Source organism: Podarcis raffonei, chromosome Z, assembly GCF_027172205.1.
Source record: "Podarcis raffonei isolate rPodRaf1 chromosome Z, rPodRaf1.pri, whole genome shotgun sequence".
Lineage (NCBI taxonomy): Eukaryota > Metazoa > Chordata > Lepidosauria > Squamata > Lacertidae > Podarcis > Podarcis raffonei.
Window position 1 is genome coordinate 1,114,421 of NC_070621.1, and position 19,871 is coordinate 1,134,291.

Here is a 19,871-nt window from a genome sequence, read left to right on the forward strand (position 1 = left end):
ATCATTTAGAAATCAAGGCAACGTTCCTCTAATCAGCAAGGATTCTGCACCCAACCCAGTCTGTTTGCCAGCACTATGAGCAAGTGCAAATGTCTAAGACTGGGAGGAATACTAAACAAAGACTTTTAAAGCAGAAACGAAAAAGAATGGTGGCTTTCCCCAACCCCATCATAAAAGAAAGTGAAAATCAGGTGACACAGGATGCTCAGGTAAGGCCAGGAAAAGAGCAGATGCGAAAAGCATTACCTGATGACTTGAATGCAGTCAGTTGTACAGCCTGAGAGAGAAAGAGGGAGAGAGAGAGAGAGGGAGAACACATCAACAGGTAGGTAAATGGTTGCCAGACTCAGCAGCCCCCCCCCAGCTTCCTCTGGTGTCGTAAGTCCAAAGCGAAAGTGCTTTGCAAACATGAAGCAGTCTAAGTCAGTCTACCTGGTAGCCATCTGATCTAGCTCTACTGACGGAATTACTGTTTGATTCCCTGCACTGCGCTCAGGCTGTGAGGCTGAAATCAGCACAAGAGGCGTGGGACTCTTCCTGGTGCGTGTTTGCTGAGCATCCACACCGACTTGCTTTCATAAAGCCTGCATGGGAGGTCACGTGCAATGTCTGGCCTGTTTTTTAGCGTTCTTTCCTATTTGTTTTACGGCAAGGTTATACAGTGGTACCTCGGGTTACAGACTCTTCAGGTTACAGACTCCGCTAACCCAGAAATAGTGCTTCAGGTTAAGAACTTTGCCTCAGGATGAGAACAGAAATCGTGCTCCAGCGGTGCGGCAGCAGCAGGAGGCCCCATTAGCTAAAGTGGTACCTCAGGTTAAGAACAGTTTCAGGTTAAGAACGGACCTCCGGAATGAATTACCGTGTTTTTTGCTCTATAAGAATCACCTTTTCCCTCCTAAAAAGTAAATGTGTGTGAGTCTTATGGAGTGAATGCAGGCTGTGCAGCTATCCCAGAAGCCAGAACAGCAAGAGGGATTGCTGCTTTCGCTGCGCAGCAATCCCTCTTGTTGTTCTGGCTTCTGGGATTCAGAATATTTTTTTTTCTTGTTTTCCTCCTCCAAAAACTAGGTGCATCTTGTGGTCTGGTGCGTCTTATAGAGCGAAAAATACGGTGTCTTCTCATCCATCAGATATTACCCCCCACTTTTTAGTGCATTCCCCATCAGCTCTCCTAACCACAGTGGCTAGTCTGTTGGACTAGGACCTGGGAGACCAGGGTTCAAATCTCCACATTTGGCCATGAAGCCCCCTGGGTGCGACGTCAGGCTCGTCACTGCCTCTCTCAGCCTAACCCCCCTCACAGGGTTGTTGTGGGAACTGAAGGAGGAGAAGCCGCCTCAAGCTCCTGGGAGAAAAAGGCGTGATATAAATGCAAGCAAGTAAGTAAATAAGCCTGCCTTCATTTCAAATGCTCCATACATCTAATGTTTATTGGATGGATTTCCCCCCAAATTGATTTTTGAATTCTGAATTTATTGTTATTCAGGTTTTATATTTATGCTGTTTTTTGTTGCATCAACTCAGTGTTTTAAATTTGTTGTTAGCTGCCCTGAACTCGGTTTTCTGAACCAGGAAGGGTGGGGAATAAATAAAATTTTATTATTATTATTTATTATACTGAGAATCTGAGGTTTTACATAAGAAGGACTAGAAACCTCCTGTTGTTTCTAAGCAGGTCGTCTTGGAAGTGTGTGAGCTGGGGGTTTCCTTTCGACCTGGTGATCGGTGGGCTATGCTACGCTGCACAGTTCCTGGCTTTCATCTCAGAAGGCTGCAAACTGCGAATTAACATTCTTTTTCCTTTTTCCTCATAAAACAGGCAGGTTTCTTGCCATTAAGGCTGACATACTCAGTGGGCCACACTGGCAAGGCAAAGGGTTTCCCTGCCCTACAGCAGTAAGGGGGCTTGGCTCCCCAGGCCCTTCCCAGCCCTCTATTTTGATAACAGGGAGCTGAAAGAAGCACAATGCCTGCAGGTGACGTCAAAACCCAGCTCTTCCTTCTGCAGATGCTGCTGAGAGCCTGGTTTGTCCCTCTTTGGCACAACAGAAAAGCTCTCCGTCCTGTAAAAGGCATAGATTTGCAGAGGCTTGGCTTGCTTGGGAAGATCTAGGACAGAAAAAAGGAAGTCTATCGTAATGTAGTGCGTAGTTAGACCATGGAACTCCCTCCCACAGGAGGCAGTGATGGCTGCCAAGTTGGACGGCTTTAAAAAGGGTTTGATGCATTCATGGAAGAGAAGGGGGCTATCGATGGCTCTGCCCTGGCTCCGCAGTCAGAGGCAGCAGGGCTCCTGAATCCCAGTTGCTGGAGAGATACGGCTCTTGTTCTGGTTTCCTATTCAGGCACCTGCTTGGCCACTGTGAGAACTGGGTGCTGGATTCGATGGTCACTGGCCTGATCCAGTAACCTCGGGTTAAGAACTTAATTCGTTCTGGAGGTCCGTTCTTAACCTGAAACTCTTGAGAGTCCCATGGACTGCAAGAAGATCAAACCTCTCAATTCTGAAGGAAATCAGCCCTGAGTGCTCACTGGAAGGACAGATCCTGAAGCTGAGGCTCCAAGACTTTGGCCACCTCAGGAGAAGAGAAGACTCCCTGGAAAAGACCCTGATGTTGGGAAAGATGGAGGGCACAAGGAGAAGGGGACGACAGAGGATGAGATGGTGGGACAGTGTTCTCGAAGCTACCAGCATGAGTTTGACCAAACTGCGGGAGGCAGTGGAAGACAGAAGTGCCTGGCGTGCTCTGGTCCAGGGGGTCACGAAGAGTCGGACACGACTAAACGACTAAACAACAACAACAACACTTTAGCTAATGTGGCCTCCTGCTGCTGCGCGATTTCTGTTCTCATCCTGAAGCAAAGTTCTTAACCCAAGGTACTATTTCTGGGTTAGCGGAGTCTGTAACCTGAAGCATATGTAACCTGAAGCGTCTGTAACCCGAGGTAACCACTGTAACCACTGTTTTTATGATTTTATTACAAATGTCAACAAGGAAGCACATGGTCTGTCACCTCCACCTGCTTATCTGTGGATTTCATTGATTCAGTCATCTGTATTCTGCCCATGACAGTGACGGGTTTTATTTTAATTCTATGTTTATACTCAGTCTTCTATTTTTTAATTATGTGTTTCTCTCCTTGTTGTTGTAAAGCAACAACGAAATTAATCAACATTCTAAACCCTGTGTGCAGCTGATCGTATCTTTGCTTCTGGGACTAACAGATGGGAATCAGCAGCGACCTTGGCATTTCAGAAATCTGCGCAAATTGCAAAATTAATCCCTCTGGCCTGAACCAAAGGCTGAGTTCCTAGGAGCTCGGGCGATGGCGTGGCCCCTCTTGCCCAACACCCGGGGTCAGTGGGGAGAAGCTGGTGGGTTTCCATTTCAGCCGCTGAGCGGCTTGGCCAATCAGGGCAGCAAAATGAGCCCCGGGTTCATCCTTGCCAGAAGATTCCCCAGCCTGTTTTTCAGATGGTTTAGTAAACAAAAACAAAACAAGATGGGGAGGATGAGCACTGTTTATTTGGCTGAGAGGCAACTAGCGCCCTTGGGAGTTGAATAGTTAGTACTTGGCATCATCCAGTTTGATAGCGGGGGACAAACAGGGCCAAAAAAAGTAATCAACTTTGAAAACCTATTTCTGACTTTTCAGAGTCCTTCATTCAGACCGTCAGCTCGGAGGTTGCCGTTGTCAGCAGAAAGCTTGATGGAACAATGAGCGAGTTGCCCTCCTTGCATGGAGTCAACCGTGTCTCTAGCAACGCATGGCCATCTTTCCGCAACACGCCTGCTTGCTTTAGGGGCAGCTCAGTAGCCCTGACCCTTTTAGGTGGGCTTGTTGTTTTGGTCGCCCAGGCTCTCGGGAGAGAAGGGTGCCTTTTTAAAAAGCCCCCCATGCTCCTACACTCCAGTGCCTTTGGCACGGCTCTAAAACGAATTGTTGCTCCCTGCCTGCGAAGGCAAGATGAAAAAGGTGGAACTCTGGAAGGAGGAGGGGAAAGTCCACCTCTCGGGAACCATGGGAGGAAAACAAGACGGTGAAAGGGGCTAGGGCACCTAATCAGCGCTAGCAGATACTGAGGACATGCCATGACGTGGGGGAGACAGCAGAGAGCTATATTTGGCTCCAGTTTAACACTGCGTTGGAAAAAGGGGGGCAAGCGTCTCCTCCCCCTACCGCCTCTATCACTTGAAGAGAAAAGCAATTACATTCCAAAATCATCAAAGCAGAGAAAATATATTTAGGGGAAACTCTCATGGGTGGGGTAGGGAACATAAGAATGTAATTAGAGCCTTGACAGATCAGCACCCTGTTCCCACAGCGGCCAAGCGGCCGTGAGAAACCCGACAGCAGGACTGGCGCACCAGAGCCCTCTTCCGTCCCGGTGTTTCCAGAAACTGGCATTCGGAAGCACTGCCGCCGCTCCAACTGTGGAGCCATCCTGGCTAGGAACTATCCACACACACACACACACACACACACCACCATGCACTTGCCTAACCCTCTGCCAAAGCCTTCCCAGCTGGTTGCCATTGCTGCCTCCAGTGGGAGGGAGTCCCACTGGCTTTTACCTTGCTTCACTTCAGGGCAAGGGCTATTGCTCAGTGGAAGAAAGCACACGAAAAGTTCCAGTTTCAATACTTGGCATCTTCATGATGCGGGGGGGGGGGACTGAAACCCTGGAGAGCTATGCTGAGTCAGGTGGCCCCATGGTCTGGTCTGACTGGGGACCTAGTTTTATGGGACAGGTCATACCTTAGCGGTGGAGCACCTGTTTCTAAGGCAAAAGGTCCTGGGTCCAGACCAGGAAGGGCCTGGCAAGGCCCCAGGTGACACACTGAGAAGCTGTTGCCCGTCCATGTAGACAGTACTGAGTCGGGTGAACCAAGGGTCTGACTCTGTGGAAAGCATCTTCCTCTGTTCCTACTTTTGAGGCAGCCAGCGGGCGCTTGTCTTTTTTTGCTCATTCTACAGAGCCATCTCATCATAGCTGTCAACTTACAGATTTGAAAATAAGGGACCAGCAGCCTTGAAAATAAGGGATCAGCAGCTAAAATAAGGGATTTTCCGGGCACAGGTATGTTCGACTTCGGAGCCCCTCTGAGCCAAAGGCAGAAAGCCCAGCCAGCAGCCAAACGAAGCCTCATCAATAAGGGACAGCAGCGGGACATGGCGCTGGGATAAGGGGCTGTCCCGCCAAATAAGGGACACTTGACAGCTATGCATCTCATCAGTCAGCTGCATTTGCAGCCATTCTGAGTTCTCAGTGGGGAAGGAAGGCATCACCACGAGATAGCTCCTTCCATGGGGTGGGGTCCAGATCAGTGCAGAAGAAACATTTCCTGGGACACACACACACCACTCTTGGCCACTTCACAACAATAAGGTAAGTTTCAAATTCTGCACCCACTGGAATCCTAAAGACATTCTTAAGTGCTCTGAGAACAAAGTGGAATCAGAATTTGGGAGGGATCTCAAGGGGCACCTCGGCAGTGCAGGTAGGAAAACGGAAGCCTCTTTCACAGGGGGAGGGAACTCTGGAGAAGCTGAAGGACTAAACCTCAGCCCAGCAGTGGCTCAAGCGCCACTTGGAATGTGCGACCAGCCCTCATGGCTTCCTCTAACCAACAGGTGGAGCTCCTTAAAGAGAAGGGAGGGAGGAAGAGGCCACAGCTGCAGGTCGTCCCAGGTTCATCCCCCCTCCCCCGCACCTCCAGGTGCATCTGGGTCAAGGCCTCCTATCAGAGGAGGTGGAGCCAGGTGGACCAAGGGTGTGGCCTGGAACAAACAGCTTCCAGTGCAACACAGTGGTTAGTGTTGGACTATGGCCTGGGAGGCCAGCATTCCAGTTGCTCTCCTGGCCATCAAGAAGCTCACTGGGCGAGACCTTTTGAGGGGCAGTTGCTGCCTTCCAGCCTAGCCTACATTGCAGGGCTGTTGCTGTGAGGATAACTTAAGGAGTCAAGGAAAACCATGTGCACCACCTGGAGCTCCTCAGAAGAGAAGGTATCATATAAACGCAATAAATAAGTAAATCAATCAATCAAATTATCTGGGTAGGTGAGGATGAGCTACATACCGGCCTCTCTGGAGACATAATTGATGCAAGTCCCGCTGGGATTTTGGCGCTGAAGTTCCCTGTGCGAGGGAGAAAGGAGGATCAGCCGGGATGCAAAAACAAAACAAAAATAGTCAAACATGCTGATTTCATTGCAGGTGGAACAAGTGCCACCTTTGTACCCTTGCCGCTGCTGTTCTTCGTTGCAGAGTCCTTCTCCGAGGAGGGGGAGGCTGTATTCTCTGGGGTGGAGGGGCTAAACTTACCCACCTCCCAGGACGTGTTCCTAGGGCTTGACAGATAGTTGATTGGGTGGGAACAGTTCTGAAATGAGACAAAGCAGTTGGACAGCATCCGCACCCCCAGGCAGGCGGCTCCCAGCCCCCCCAAGGCCACGCTCCGTCCTCCGCACTTGGAGGCAGCAAGGCACCCAAATGCCTTGCCACCCCCACGGGGGGCGGGGTGGAGAGCAGTGCTGGATTTAGGGTGGTGCAGGGGACACAACATCAAGAAGATCCACTTGCCCAGGTCCATGCTAATCTTCTCTGTATCGTTTGCCAAGCCTCACTAAGAACTTAAATTATTTTTTTTAAAAAAGAGTACAGACGGACTTCTATTTATAATTAGGCATTTAATTGCGCAGCTTTACTTAAGACTTGAGAGTTTTGATAAAGATGGAAGAGGAGGCGAGATGGCTTTCGCTAATATGACACAGCATGAAAAAATATGTTCCTCCCTTTCACCAAGGCAAGCAGGAGTTATGCGCTGACTGATTTTGCAATGATTTGAGATAACAGCTTGGAACAATATACAGAGCAGTTGTTTGCAGAAGTTTATTCATTAGGGTGGTGCAGGGGACACAAAATCAAGAAGATCTGTAACTGAGAAGATCTGCTTTGGGGCAACAAATGTTGGCCTCGCTCAAGGCGCCATATTACAAAAGATTGCCAAAGGCTGCCCCTGGGGAGAGTTGCTCTTGCGCTTGACTCCCACTTGTGGGTTTTCCTTGGGGGTACCTGGCTGAGAACTGTGGTAACAGGACGCTGGAATAGGTGGGCCTCCTTTGGCCTGATCCAGAGCAGCCTCTTCTGGTGCTCTTTGGAGCCAGAAACAGCCACCCCCCAACCAACTTTATATACCGTATTTTTTGCTCTATAAGGCTCACTTTTTCCCTCCTAAAAAGTAAGGGGAAATGTGTGTGCGTCTTATGGAGCGAATGCAGGCTGCGCAGCTATCCCAGAAGCCAGAACAGCAAGAGGGATTGCTGCTTTCACTGTGCATCGATCCTTCTTGCTGTTCTGGCTTCTGAGATTCAGAATATTTTTTTTCTTGTTTTCCTCCTCCCCAAACTAGGTGCGTCTTGTGGTCTGGTGCGTCTTATGGAGCGAAAAATATGGTATTTCCCCCCTATAACCCACATAACAAAACAGAACTTAAAGAGACAAACACATCAAAGCTAAACTGAACTGAACCAAGGTTGACATGGGATGTCAGGTTCACAAGAAGAAATGGCAAAGCTGGTTGTGTGGATACTTGCGAGGAGATGCAGAAGGAACGCCGTTGTAAGATATGAGAGAGTCAGGGGGGCTTAAAACGCATCTGGAAACATAAATCTATAGCTCAAGCCATCAAAGGCGCAAGGAACACCGAGAATAAAAGGCACTATATTACATCAGGAAAATCTTTTCAACCAGTTAGATGTTACCTTTCCAAGATTTCTCAAGAGGCTAGTGGAGGACACAAATGCAATTTTTCTCTCCCTTTTTATGCATTTAACAGAATCCTGCCACATTGAGACAAAAGAGCTCACAATTGTTTTTCCTTTTCTTTTAATTTTAAAAAAGGGGGTGTACCAGGGATGTTTTTCATTCGATGCAATCAAATTCTATGTATTTTGGACAAACGTTTTCCACCTTTCAGCAACCAACAGGAATGCAGCAATAAAAAGGTAAATTAACAAATATTTTGTTTTTAATTTCCCCCTCTCTTTCAAAAAAAGAGAAATTTCCTTCAAAAAAATTAAAATCTTTTCCATTAGGGTCTTATTTTGTGCTAACTTTAATGGCCACAGGGCAGTGGCCGGCATAAGGGGTGCCCTGAATAAGAAAGAGTAGATTTGTTCTCTATTTTGTTCCAGAGGGCAGAACTGGAATCACTGTTCTGGAAGCCCACAAGGTCTCTAGCACTGGCTGACTCATATGCGGTGGTTTTTAGGGGGAGTTGGAGGGGAGAGGGGCCTTCTGGAGAGGAAAACGGGGTCAGGCAGGGGGAGACCCTGGCACCAGACCCCCAAACCTACTGTGAAAGAGAGAGCCTTTTTCTTCTCCTTCATCCGCTGGATGGCATTTCGCACCTGCAAATCAAGCACAGGTATGAAACTGGCCCCTTCCAGCCCACAGAATGAACACAACAAGATGCCTCAGGTACTAATGACACTTTTTAAACAACAACAACAACACACCCTGTGCATTTATCTGTATTTGTTGTGGGGCAAGCAGTTACTGGCATTGCAGTGCCAAGGGAGATTCTTCCTGCCTTTATGATGATGATTATTTAACTAAATTTATTACCACTTTTTGCCATAGCAACTCAGTGTGACTTACAGAAACAAAACACATACATTAAATCTGGGGCAGTGCGGGTGGGGGTGTTAAAAGATCCCACCCACTCTAAATGGCTGTAAGGTAAAGGGACCCCTGACCGTTAGGTCCAGTCGTGGCCGACTCTGGGGTTGCGGCTCTCATCTCGCTTTACAGGCCGAGGGAGCCGGCATACAGCTTCCGGGTCATGTGGCCAGCAGGACTAAGCCGCTTCTGGTGAACCAGAGCAGTGCATGGAAACGCCGTCTACCTTCCTGCCAGAGCGGTACCTATTTATCTACTTGCACTTGGACGTGCTTTTGAACTGCTAGGTTGGCAGGAGCAGGGACTGAGCAACGGGAGCTCATCTCATCACGGGGATTTGAACCGCCGACCTTCTGAACAACAAGTCCTAGGCTCTGTGGTTTAACCCACAGCGCCACCCACGTCCCTTTCTAAATGGCTGCATAGATAGTTAAAAGCCAAAGGCCTGGTTTTCACCTGGTGCCTAAAGAGGTGCAATGACGGTGGCAGGTAAGTCTCGCTGGGGAGAGCAGTCCTCAAGTAGGGGGTCACCACAGAAAAGGCCAGTTCTTGTGTTGCCACACTCCAGATATCCCGTGGGGGGGGGGACGGGACACAAAGAAGAGCCTCAAATGACAATTGCAGGGTCCAGGTTGATTCCTGTGGGGGGAGGGGCACTATAGTGGTGGGAAATCCTGGCATTTAATTGTTTTTAAAATGCACCTGCTAGTCGTATGCAGCTGTTTCCTCAGCTGAAGAGGAAAAGGCGGGGGAAACAGCAGCAACTGCCCCCCTCCGTCAGGTGCCATCTGTCCACAGAGGAGTCAGTTGGGCAGCAAAGTTGTCCGACATGCAACAGACTTTGCAGGACTGAGATTGTCCCGCAGGCTGGAGGTTTCCTCACTCCTGCTCTGCGGTGCGGCTGCGTCTTACAAGGGGGTTGGGCTCCTAGGGTTCCATGTATATGCGGAAGACTAGCAACCACTCGCACGAGATCTAGTGGGAACTTTGATGGCCCTAGGGCAGGCATGGCCAGACTTGGCCCTCCAGCTGTTTTGGGACTACAACTCCCATCATCCCTAGCTAACAGGACCAGTGGTGGGCCGAGTTTGGCCATGCCTGCCCTAGGAGATCTTGCCAACAGAATGCCAAGTAGTCAGAATGCCACCACAAACACAAACACACATGGGAGGATCCAGCAGATCCAGCCGTCACTGTGAGGGTAGATGCCCTTTGCTAGCTGGTTTCACAAGCCATTGATCACATCCTCCCAAGCTCATTTTCAGAGTTGTTGCAGAGAAAACAGGGTGCCAAATCCGCCCCCCTTGCGTAGTGTGGCTGTCCCTTACCTCGCTGTTGTAGATGGCGTAGACCAGGAATATGTAGAGACCCTGTAGGAAGACAGAGGGAAGAATGCATGCCAGGGGCCTGGAAACAGCCGCTGGGGCAGCATCCTTGCTTTGTTAGCCCCCCAAACAGACATACAGGGAAGGCCAAACGATGTCTCTCTCCCTACCTAGGGGCAGAACTGTCCCTTTCGCAAAGAGACGGGCAATTGCCAGCCCTTGGCCTGATTCCATGCGACCGTTGGCTTAATTCATCCAGGGGGAAAGGAGGACAAAGAAAAGAGAAAGTTTGGGGTAGACAAAGTGAGAAAAGGGGTCCCTTCCATTTTTTATTCCTAGTAACTGAGACAAACTGCCTCTGACTTTGGAGGTAGAACACAGACCAGTGTGTGCGTGTGTCCCCACACCAGCCCCCTTCCAAGGCAGCATACAGCAAAAATCAACTTTGGACCAATATGGCCTCAATCCCTAGCCAGCTTTGTGTTTCCCTCAGTCCCCCCACGCCTGCCCACATCCTGAATAAGAAGAGCTCTGGTGGACTCAGAAGCTCACCTCCCTATTTTGTGACATTTTGTCTGGTCATAATGAAGGGCCTCTGGGCATTTTTCAAAATAAAAGTGGCACTGCATGCACAAGCCTAACCTTCCTCTTCCTCTTCCTCCTCTCAGCACATTTGGCGTTTTCTGCTCTAGAGCTGGCACAACTCGCAACAAGGAGCGGTTCAGAGATGTCTCAAACAAATACAATACAAATGAATTAACTGTGTGAAATGACACATCCTTTTGTCTGTTTCTTTCTCTTGCGTTCTGAGAGAGGAAGCCGCCTCAGAAGTCTCGGATGATGAACCTTCAGAAACACAACTGCCGGCCAAGAGTTTTTCTAGTGCATCCCTCTCCCCCGTTCCCCCAACTTAAACAACATCCTGCCCTTGAGTCCCTGAGCTTGGCACTGGGACGGGGAGAAGAGTCTCCTTTCATAATTACTACACCCTCCTGCTGTGCTCCTCTGATGCTTTGCCCTCTTTGGTGTCTTATCAGGACAGAATCACTTCCTGTGTTCCTCCAGCTATCAGGAAGCTTTGCAGCTGATGCACTAATTGTGGCCGGCCTCTGTGGAACAAGCCCCACTCCTCCACAGGCTGGGGCAGGAGTGCTGCACACTCTGGCACTGATATAACCTTCGTTGATGATGCAGCGCGGCTGCTCATCCTCAGAACAAACACTCCCCTCCTTCTTATTGGCACCGGTGCTCGGAGCAGAGCAGATTGGGGGAGGAAGGTATGGTCCTTTGAATGTCCGCTTGCCTTGTTTCATGAAAGCAATTACTTTTCTGAATAAAGCTCAATTTGTCTGATGGACACCTCCTTCCTAGCCTTTCACAGGAGATGTCCAAACTACCTTTCCTGCTGCTCCGGAGGGTAGGCCCTTAACCAATGGATCCAAATGGCATGAATGGGAATTGCAACTAAACCTGAGGAAGAACTTCCTGGCAGTTATGAGACAGTAGAACCAGACAGAAGAGAAGACTCCCTGGAAAAGACCCTGATGTTGGGAAGGATGGAGGGCACAAGGAGAAGGGGACGGCAGAGGACGAGATGGTGGGACAGTGTTCTGGAAGCTACCAGGATGAGTTTGACCAAACTGCAGGAGGCAGTGGAAGACAGGAGTGCCTGGCGTGCTCTGGTCCAGGGGGTCAGGAAGAGGCGACTGAATGACTCAACAAGAACAAGAAGAAGAACCAGACTCCCTCAGAAGGACTCTCCTCCCTTGGATATTTTCTTGGGCGCCCATCCGTCAGGGACACTGTAGTTGTGATTTCCACGTTGAATAAGGTTGGGCTTGTGATGGAAATGGCAGGGTCCCTTCCAACTCTACAGTTCTGTGACTCTGTAATTCTACTCTGATTGACGTATCTAGTCGTATTTTGACTAGAAAGGGGTCCTTTCAAATGGACAGGTGTGCTAGGGAGCCCCTATAGAAGTGTGGGAGGGAGGAGGGAGGGGAGAGAGGAAGACTTTGGAAGGAAGGAGCAATTCTTTTCTCAATAATAAATAATAAATTAATTTTTTTTAATTTATATCCCACCCTCCCCAGCCGAAGCCGGGCTCAGAGTGGCTAGCAACAATAAAATAATACATTCTAAAATCATTTCATTATAAAATTAATTCAAATCAAACCAAATCAATACAGGTCACTCACTGCTTGTTTGAGGGTTATGTTCTGGGGGCTGAGCGTAAGGTCAGAATGAGGTCTAGTCAGAACCACCCTTGCAACCTCCTCTCTGAAGCTGTGAGCCAAGCGGTCCTTGCCCCCAAAGCAAGGCAGAGGTTGTAAGCTCCCCTCCCTTGCATACTGGGCTCTGGGAATTATTCCTCACATGGAATTGCCCGCCAAGCAAGGCATAGAGCTTAAAAGGTTTCCCCACGCCACAGAAAGAGCTTCTAAGCTCCCAGACTTGCGTGCGCTTAATTTGCGTGATTTGCAACTGGCCAGTTGGCTAGCGCATAAAGTTGAAATCGCACAGGTTGTGAGTTACCTGTGTGAATTGAACAACATCTGAAAGAAGCCCTTGCTGGATGGAGGAGAAGCAGCTGCTGAGCAAGAGGGAGCGATTTCAGCCGTGGCCAAACACCAGGAAGCTGGCATGGTCAGGGCCTCCCCTACTGCACAGTGTTGGATATTGCAAGGCCAGCTGTGGACCGAATGTTCAGCGAGAGAACGACTGACGCTCAGGCTGGCCTCCTTTTGAAGCTCTTCCTCCCTGACGGTGAGGGGGAAGGCACTCTGCATGTGCTCAAAGGCATCTTTGCCGTCACAAGGTGCAGCCTCCAGCATGGGCAACTGATCCCGGTGTCTGTGTATGTTCACGTACATACACACGTGTCTGAGAGATATTTTGCAGGGAAGGTCTACCTTCCGAGGCAGCTTACCTGGAGGGAGTTCAGCACAATGAAGATGTAGGCCCACGTGATACTGACGTGCACAAGAACACCACACACCCAGGTCAGACCCAGGACTGGCAGCAGAACCAGCACTGGCTTGGCTGTTGCCCTGGAAGAGGACAAAGGGGGTTGGGGGATTGGGGTGGGAGGCAAGAGAAAAAGCAGGCAGTCAACTCATCCGTAGCCAAAGTCAGTGCCAGGGGAGCAAGTCTTTGCCGGTGATGATCACTGTGATTACTAAGTCTCAACATAGGTCTCAAAAACAAGCCATGTCAGATGACTCCCATTTCTTTTTTGATAAGAGTTTGCAGATGACACCAAATTTGGAGGGGTAACTAATGCCACAGAAGACAGAATTCGAAATGACCGTAACACATTGGAGAACTGGGCCCAAGCTAAGAGAATGAACATCAGCAGGGACAAATGTCAGGTTCTGCACTTGCAATAATACAAGCACAACACGTAGGCTAATAGTTAGTAGAAAATATACAATAGAATAATGATAGCATTCAAATTATAGGAGTCAGCCAAAGTTCCTATGTACAATATAACAGAGTGGTAATGAGGACCGTCAAGCCGTGTGTTCAGAACAGATGTCTAATAATAACAATAATAACAACAACAACAATAATTATTATTTATTATTTATGCCCCGCCCATCTGGCTGGGCTTCCCCAGCCACTCTGGGCGGCTTCCAACAAAACACTAAAATACAATTACCTATTAAACATTAAAAGCTTCCCTAAACATGGCTGCCTTCAGATGTCTTCTAAAAATTTGGTAGTTGTTTTTCTCTTTGACATCTGGTGGGAGGGTGTTCCATAGGGCGGGTGCCACTACCAAGAAGACCCTCTGCCTGGTTCCCTGTAACTTGGCTTCTCACAGTGAGGGAACCGCCAGAAGGCCCTCGGCGCTGGACCTCAGTGTCCAGGCAGAACGATGGGGGTGGAGACGCTCCTTCAGGTATACTGGACCGAGGCCATTTAGGGCTTTCAAGGTCAGCACCAACACTTTGAATTGTGCCTGGACACGTACTGGGAGCCAATGTAGGTCTTTCAAGACCGGTGTTATATGGTCTCGGCAGCCGCTCCCAGTCACCAGTCTAGCTGCCACATTCTTGATTAGTCGTAGTTTCCGGGTCACCTTCAAAGGTAGCCCCACGTAGAGCACATTGCAGTCTAAGGACAGTTTCACAATAGTCTTTCAAAAGTTTCAACGGAAGACATCTCAAAAGCCTCAAAAGGACGGTGTCTCCGGAATGATACTACTGTTTCGTAACAGTCTTCATCAGTTGGAAATGAGATACGAGGCATACAACCGATGAATGAATGAACTAAGCTACCTGCACACACGTTGTAAAATAAAGCAGAATATACAAAACAGAATAAATAAAGGTACATACCCGATATTTTTCAACAGAATATGTAAGAAAGATTCATGCTAAGGTTCGGTGCTCACTAGATAGTGTAGCTGCTGATACCTGAGACACAATTGCGCAGGATATATGAAGCAAGTCACAGGTGTTCCCAATAACGATATACTTAAAGGAACAGCATGGCATATATAGCATGCAGAAACAAAGTAGACCCATGAAAAACAAATATACAGAGGAATAGTATTAAATGAGCTTTTGTTAAATGAGTACAAAATGAACTTTTGAAACCTTTGAGACGTCTTCTGTTGAAACTTTTGAAAGACTATTGTGAGACTGTCCTTAGACATCTGTTTTGAACACACGGCTTGACGGTCCTCGTTACCACTCTGTTATATTGTACATATGAGCTTTGATTGGCTTACTCCTATGATCTGAATGATATCATTGTTCTATTATATATTTTCTACTAACTATTAGCCTAGGTACTGTGTTTGTATTGTTGTGCTTGGTTCTTATTGCAACACAGGGGTTTGTTTTAGGTTCCGCACTTAGGCAGATGCACAAATATAAGATGAGGGACACCTGGCTGACTAGCAGGACATGGGAAAAGGATCTAGGGGTCTTGGTGGACCACAAGCTCAACATGAGTCCACCGTGTGATGCAGCAGCAAAAAAAGGCAAATGCATCAACAGAAGTCGAGTGTCCAGATCAAGGGAAATCATAGTCCAATTATAGGCACCACAATTTAAGAAGGACGTTGACAAGTTGGAATGTGTGCAGAGGAGGGTGACCAAGAATGATCAAGGATCTGGAAACCAAGGCTTATAAGGAACCCTTGAAGGAGCTGGGTCTGTGTAGCCTGGGAAAGAGGAGACTGAGAGGAGATATGGTGGCCATCTTCAAATATCTCAAGGGCTGTCAGGTGGAAGAGGGAGCAAGCGTGTTTTCTCCTACTCTAGAGGGTAGTACTCAAACCAATGGCTTCAAGCTGTGCAAGCTGGTCTATTGGGGCCAATGGGGCCCCACCAGCCTCAGCCTGTCTTCTTACTTATAACTGGCCAGGGGGTGACCCTGCCTGTCATTCACTCTGCCTTCATCTCCTTGTCCTCCTCTCTACTAATCCCAATGGGCATCAGCTGCTATTGCACATTCCTGCCTTGCAGGGGGTTGGAATGGATGATCCTCAGGATCCCTTCCAACTCTAAAGGTCAAGGTAAAGGGACCCCTGAATGTTAGGTCCAGTCGTGGCCGACTCTGGGGTTGCGGCGCTCATCTCCCTTTATTGGCCGAGGGAGCCGGCGTACAGCTTCTGGGTGATGTGGCCAGCATGACTAAGCCGCTTCTGGCGAACCACAGCAGCGCACGGAAACGCGGTTTACCTTCCCGCCGGAGTGGTGCCTATTTATCTACTTGCACTTGGAATTGCTTTTGAACTGCTAGGTTGGCAGGAGCAGGGACCGAGCATCGGGAGCGCACCCCGTCATTGCAGGGATTCGAACCGCTGACCTTCTGATCGGCAAGTTCTAGGCTCTGTGGTTTAACCCACAGCACCACCCGGGTCCCTCCAACTCTACAATTGACTTCTATGGCCATGTTCACACTAAAGCACTAGGATACCAATTTAAACCATTGTGACTTCCCCCAGAAAATCCTGGGAGGTGCAGCTGACGTTGTGAACCACCCTGTGACTTTCCGGTGAAGGGCAATGTACAAATTCAAGCAGCAGTAGCAGCAGTTTGCTAAGGGAGTTATTTAGGAGACACTTATTCCCCACCCAGAGCTCCAATTCCCCGAGCAGTTTAACAATCAGCCCCTCCCACTTAAATATACATGACCAAACGATCTCATGGCTGGCGCATTCCTACTAAATATTATTTTATCTGTCAAGGTTTATGAATGCTTGATATATTTTGAATAAATATCAACTATGGAACATATTTTACACTATTTATCCTTTTTAAGCTGTATTATCTTGCATTTTTATTCCTCTTGACGTTATTGCTGTTTTTATGATGTATGTGAGTATGATGTTTCAATCGTCACATGTGCAAATCATTTTTTAAAAAAAATACTTTAAAAAAGACAATCAATCCCTCTTTCTCAGGGAACTCTGGGAACTATAGCTCTGTGAGAGAAACAGGGTGTCTCCTAACAATTAGTAAACCTTAGTAAACTACAGCTCCCAAAGCTCTTTGTGGGACGGCATGACCATTCAAAGCGGTATCGCAACACTTTAAATCTATGGTGGGAATGAGACCTCTGATTCTCATAGACTCATAGACTCATAGAATCCTAGAGCTGGAAGAGACCACAAGGGCCATCGAGTCCAACCCCCTGCCAAGCAGGAAACACCATCAGAGCACTCCTGACATATGGTTGTCAAGCCTCTGCTTAAAGACCTCCAAAGAAGGAGACTCCACCACACTCCACACATTCTATTTTATTGTTTAAAGTATTTATATCCCACCTTTTCCTCGAAGTTGCTCGAGGTTGTGTACATGGTTCTCCCCTCCTGACAACCCTGCGAGGTAGGCTGGGCTGAGAGGCAGTGAGTGGCTTCCAAGGACACCCAGGGAGCTTCTTGGCAAGGCGTGGATTCGAACCCTGGCCTCCCCGGTCCTAGTCTGACCCTCCAAGCACTGCATCACCACTGGCTCTCACACTTCTCCTCCCTAGCAAATGGCATTCAGATAGATGTCCTTCTGCTTCTCTGGTGCCCTTCTCTGGAGGGGGCGGGGGCAGCCCCCAGGGGCCTCCGGGACTCACCAGATCTGGACGCCAAGCTGCTTTTCCAAGCTGCTGTTGGGGGTCAGCATCCTTGACCGTCGCCGTGCACTGGAGACAGTCACCATCACCACTCGGAAAAGCACAAAGGTGTTCACCTGCAAAGGAGAGGGGCGAGAGGGTCAGGGGCTGGACCTGAAACAGCAGTCAGAGGCTTTAAGAGGTGGCAGTTGTGGAGGGGGAAGGTTTCCTAGAATCCTCCTCTCAGGGAACACAGTAACATTGCCCCCCCCCCCAGTATATTGTTGTGTAAATCAGAGTTATCTCCCACACACATGGAAAGTAAACACACCCTGTGCTCTGCAGAGTTCTTTGTCTTGTGAAGGCGCCGAGTTTGAAAACCACTGAATCCCATCATTTGTTCACGCGCACCCAATCCTGCTCTTAACGGAGAAATCGGAGGGCTCCGTTGGACAAAAAACAAGGACACCAGCCAGGAATACCAGAGCAAAACAGCAGCCAGTAGGCTTGGTCTTGATTGAAGACTGTCGCGACTGGACTCCCACCTGCCACCAAGTGGAACAAGATGGAAGCCCCCAACAAAAGAGAACCCAAACTTTTATTAGTTCCACCTGCCACAAGGTGGAACAAGAAGGAAGCCCCAACAAAAGAGCCCCCAAACTTTGATTAGCTGCTAATCCCCATGTTACACCCCCCCAAACTACATCACTCATACATCATGAAAGGGGAACCATGGGGCAGGGTCCAGGATGCTCAGATTCCTGCCACCAGACCTCCCCTTTCATGATGTAATTGTTATGTATTAGCGATGTAGTTTTGGGGGTGTAACATGGGGATTAGCAGCTAATAAAAGTTTGGGAGGTGGGAGTCCTGTTGCGACAGTCTTCAATAAAGACCAAGCCTACTGGCTTCTGTTTTGCTCTGGCATTCCTGGCTGGGGTCCTTGTTTCTTGTCCAAGGGAGCCCTCCGATTTCTCCGTTAACACTTCCACACATGGTAGCAGGAACCTTTTGCATTGCAAACCCTGCCAGTGAAAGGAGGAGACCCCCCTTTCCTGACACACTCACCGTCAGGACAAAGAGGACCGGCCCCACAAAAGCCCAGATGATGTCCGTCTGCACGTTCAGCCAGCAATGGTTCTCTGCCACGTACTTGTTGAATGATGTGGCCAGGGTGACACCAACAATAACCACAGGAAGGCCTGAAGAGGCAAGCAGGGAAGGTGAACTGCCAACTTCCCTTCTGCATACAGCCTGCCCTGGGGCAGCTGAGGGGTTCTTAAGCTGTTGGGCCCAAGGCTTGGGGTGGGACTTGGGGGCCTTATCCCATTGGCCAGTCTCAGGAGACCTCCTAAGAGCCCATTTTTCTTTCCTTCCCAGCAGAACACAGGGGCCCCCTCCACACATCCTTTCTATTGTGCATTCATGACAATTTGTGCTCATGGTGGTATCTTGGCAGGGCAGTTACACGTGTGTCCCAGTTTCCCAGGGACTGTCCTGGAATTATAGAAGCTGTCCTAGTTTCTGAATTGATGCTGGAATGTCCCGCTTTCCCTTTTCCCTCCCCTTCACGTCTCAGAGAACAATTCAAAGTGGTGTGGGAGGGCAGGCGGGTGCTGATGATACTGGAAATAAAATACCTGCCCCAAATGAAGGAAATGGTGAGGCTGGATACGAAGCACTTCCTATAATCTTGACGGAAAATGTAATAAATCCACTTTGAATTATTTAATTGCAATGCTTCAGCAGCCAGCCATTTATTAGGAAATGTGTGGAGTGTTGATTCCTTGATTGTAGACGACCTACTCAGAAAGAAGTCCCACTGTATTCAATGGAACTTACTCCCAGGTAACTGGGTAAAGACTTAGACTGCAATCCTAAGCATTTTTACTCAGAACTAAGTCCCACTGAATTCAACAGGATTTATTTGCTGGTATGTTCTGGATAATTCTCCCAGTTTCCATTATCGTTATCATTATCATCATCTTTTCCCCTCAAGGGAGTTTATAGGCTAAAATTTATTTCATTCTATTAATCTGTGGAAAGTGTTGTGAATGATCCCTGCCCTCGCACATTTTTCCTTAAAACAATTCTGCAAGGTAGGTTCAGTGGAGAGGTTGTAACTGGCTCAAGGTGACCCATGTTGATGTGCAGGTGATGTCTATGCATGCAGTGGGAGAAACTTCCTGATGTAGAAGACGATGTCCCTGTTTTCATCAGAGAAAATTCTGGAGGGGTTGCAAAAGCTTTTGGGCTATAGCTATGCTCTATGGTTATACTGCCTCATTTCTGAATCATCACAGGCTCCATTATCCCCCTGCTGAAATCATGCAACGTTTCATACTATGATTAGAGTTGGGGGGCAACTGGTTGAGCCCCCTTCTGGAATAGGGCAAGAATGCCCCTCAGGATGGCCGTACAGTAGTACCTCAGTTTACAAACTTAATCCATTCCGGAAGCCCGTTCTTAAACCGAAACTGTTCTTAAACTGAGGCGTGCTTTCCAGGGCAGTCTTAAGCATATGTGGCACCGGGGTGCAAAGATCCGCCTGGCGCCCCCCCCCCCCGATTGCCCAGTCCCAGGTGCACAGGAGGGGGGAGCCGGCCGGCTGCCTCAGCGTCTCTCTGGCTTGGTTGCCCTCAAACTCGCAGTGCAGAACCACCCGCAGCAGAAGAGCCCACCACGGTGCTCTGACCAATGAGCGGGCTCTTCCCCAGACTCGACTCTCAGGCCCTGGACTCTTGGCCTGGTGCCCCTGACAGCCCGGTGCCTGGGTGCCCCGCAGCCCTAGTG

The 19,871-nt window shown here is 48.8% G+C and overlaps 1 protein-coding gene across 1 annotated transcript in view; it reads right to left on the reverse strand.

Annotated features, from left to right (window-relative positions):
• Window positions 1-246: 246 nt before the first annotated feature.
• The window catches only part of ADGRD2 (adhesion G protein-coupled receptor D2), a 55,075-nt gene continuing 35,450 nt past the window's right edge, over window positions 247-19,871 (reverse strand). Inside the window, exons 18-25 of the mRNA XM_053373727.1 lie at window positions 18,147-18,280; window positions 17,100-17,215; window positions 12,946-13,066; window positions 10,020-10,061; window positions 8,367-8,420; window positions 6,242-6,391; window positions 6,089-6,147; window positions 247-277 (exon numbers count right to left, since the gene is read on the reverse strand). Coding sequence (XP_053229702.1) covers window positions 265-277; window positions 6,089-6,147; window positions 6,242-6,391; window positions 8,367-8,420; window positions 10,020-10,061; window positions 12,946-13,066; window positions 17,100-17,215; window positions 18,147-18,280 — 689 coding nt within the window. The 3' untranslated portion in view covers window positions 247-264. The remainder of the gene's footprint in view (window positions 278-6,088; window positions 6,148-6,241; window positions 6,392-8,366; window positions 8,421-10,019; window positions 10,062-12,945; window positions 13,067-17,099; window positions 17,216-18,146; window positions 18,281-19,871) is intronic.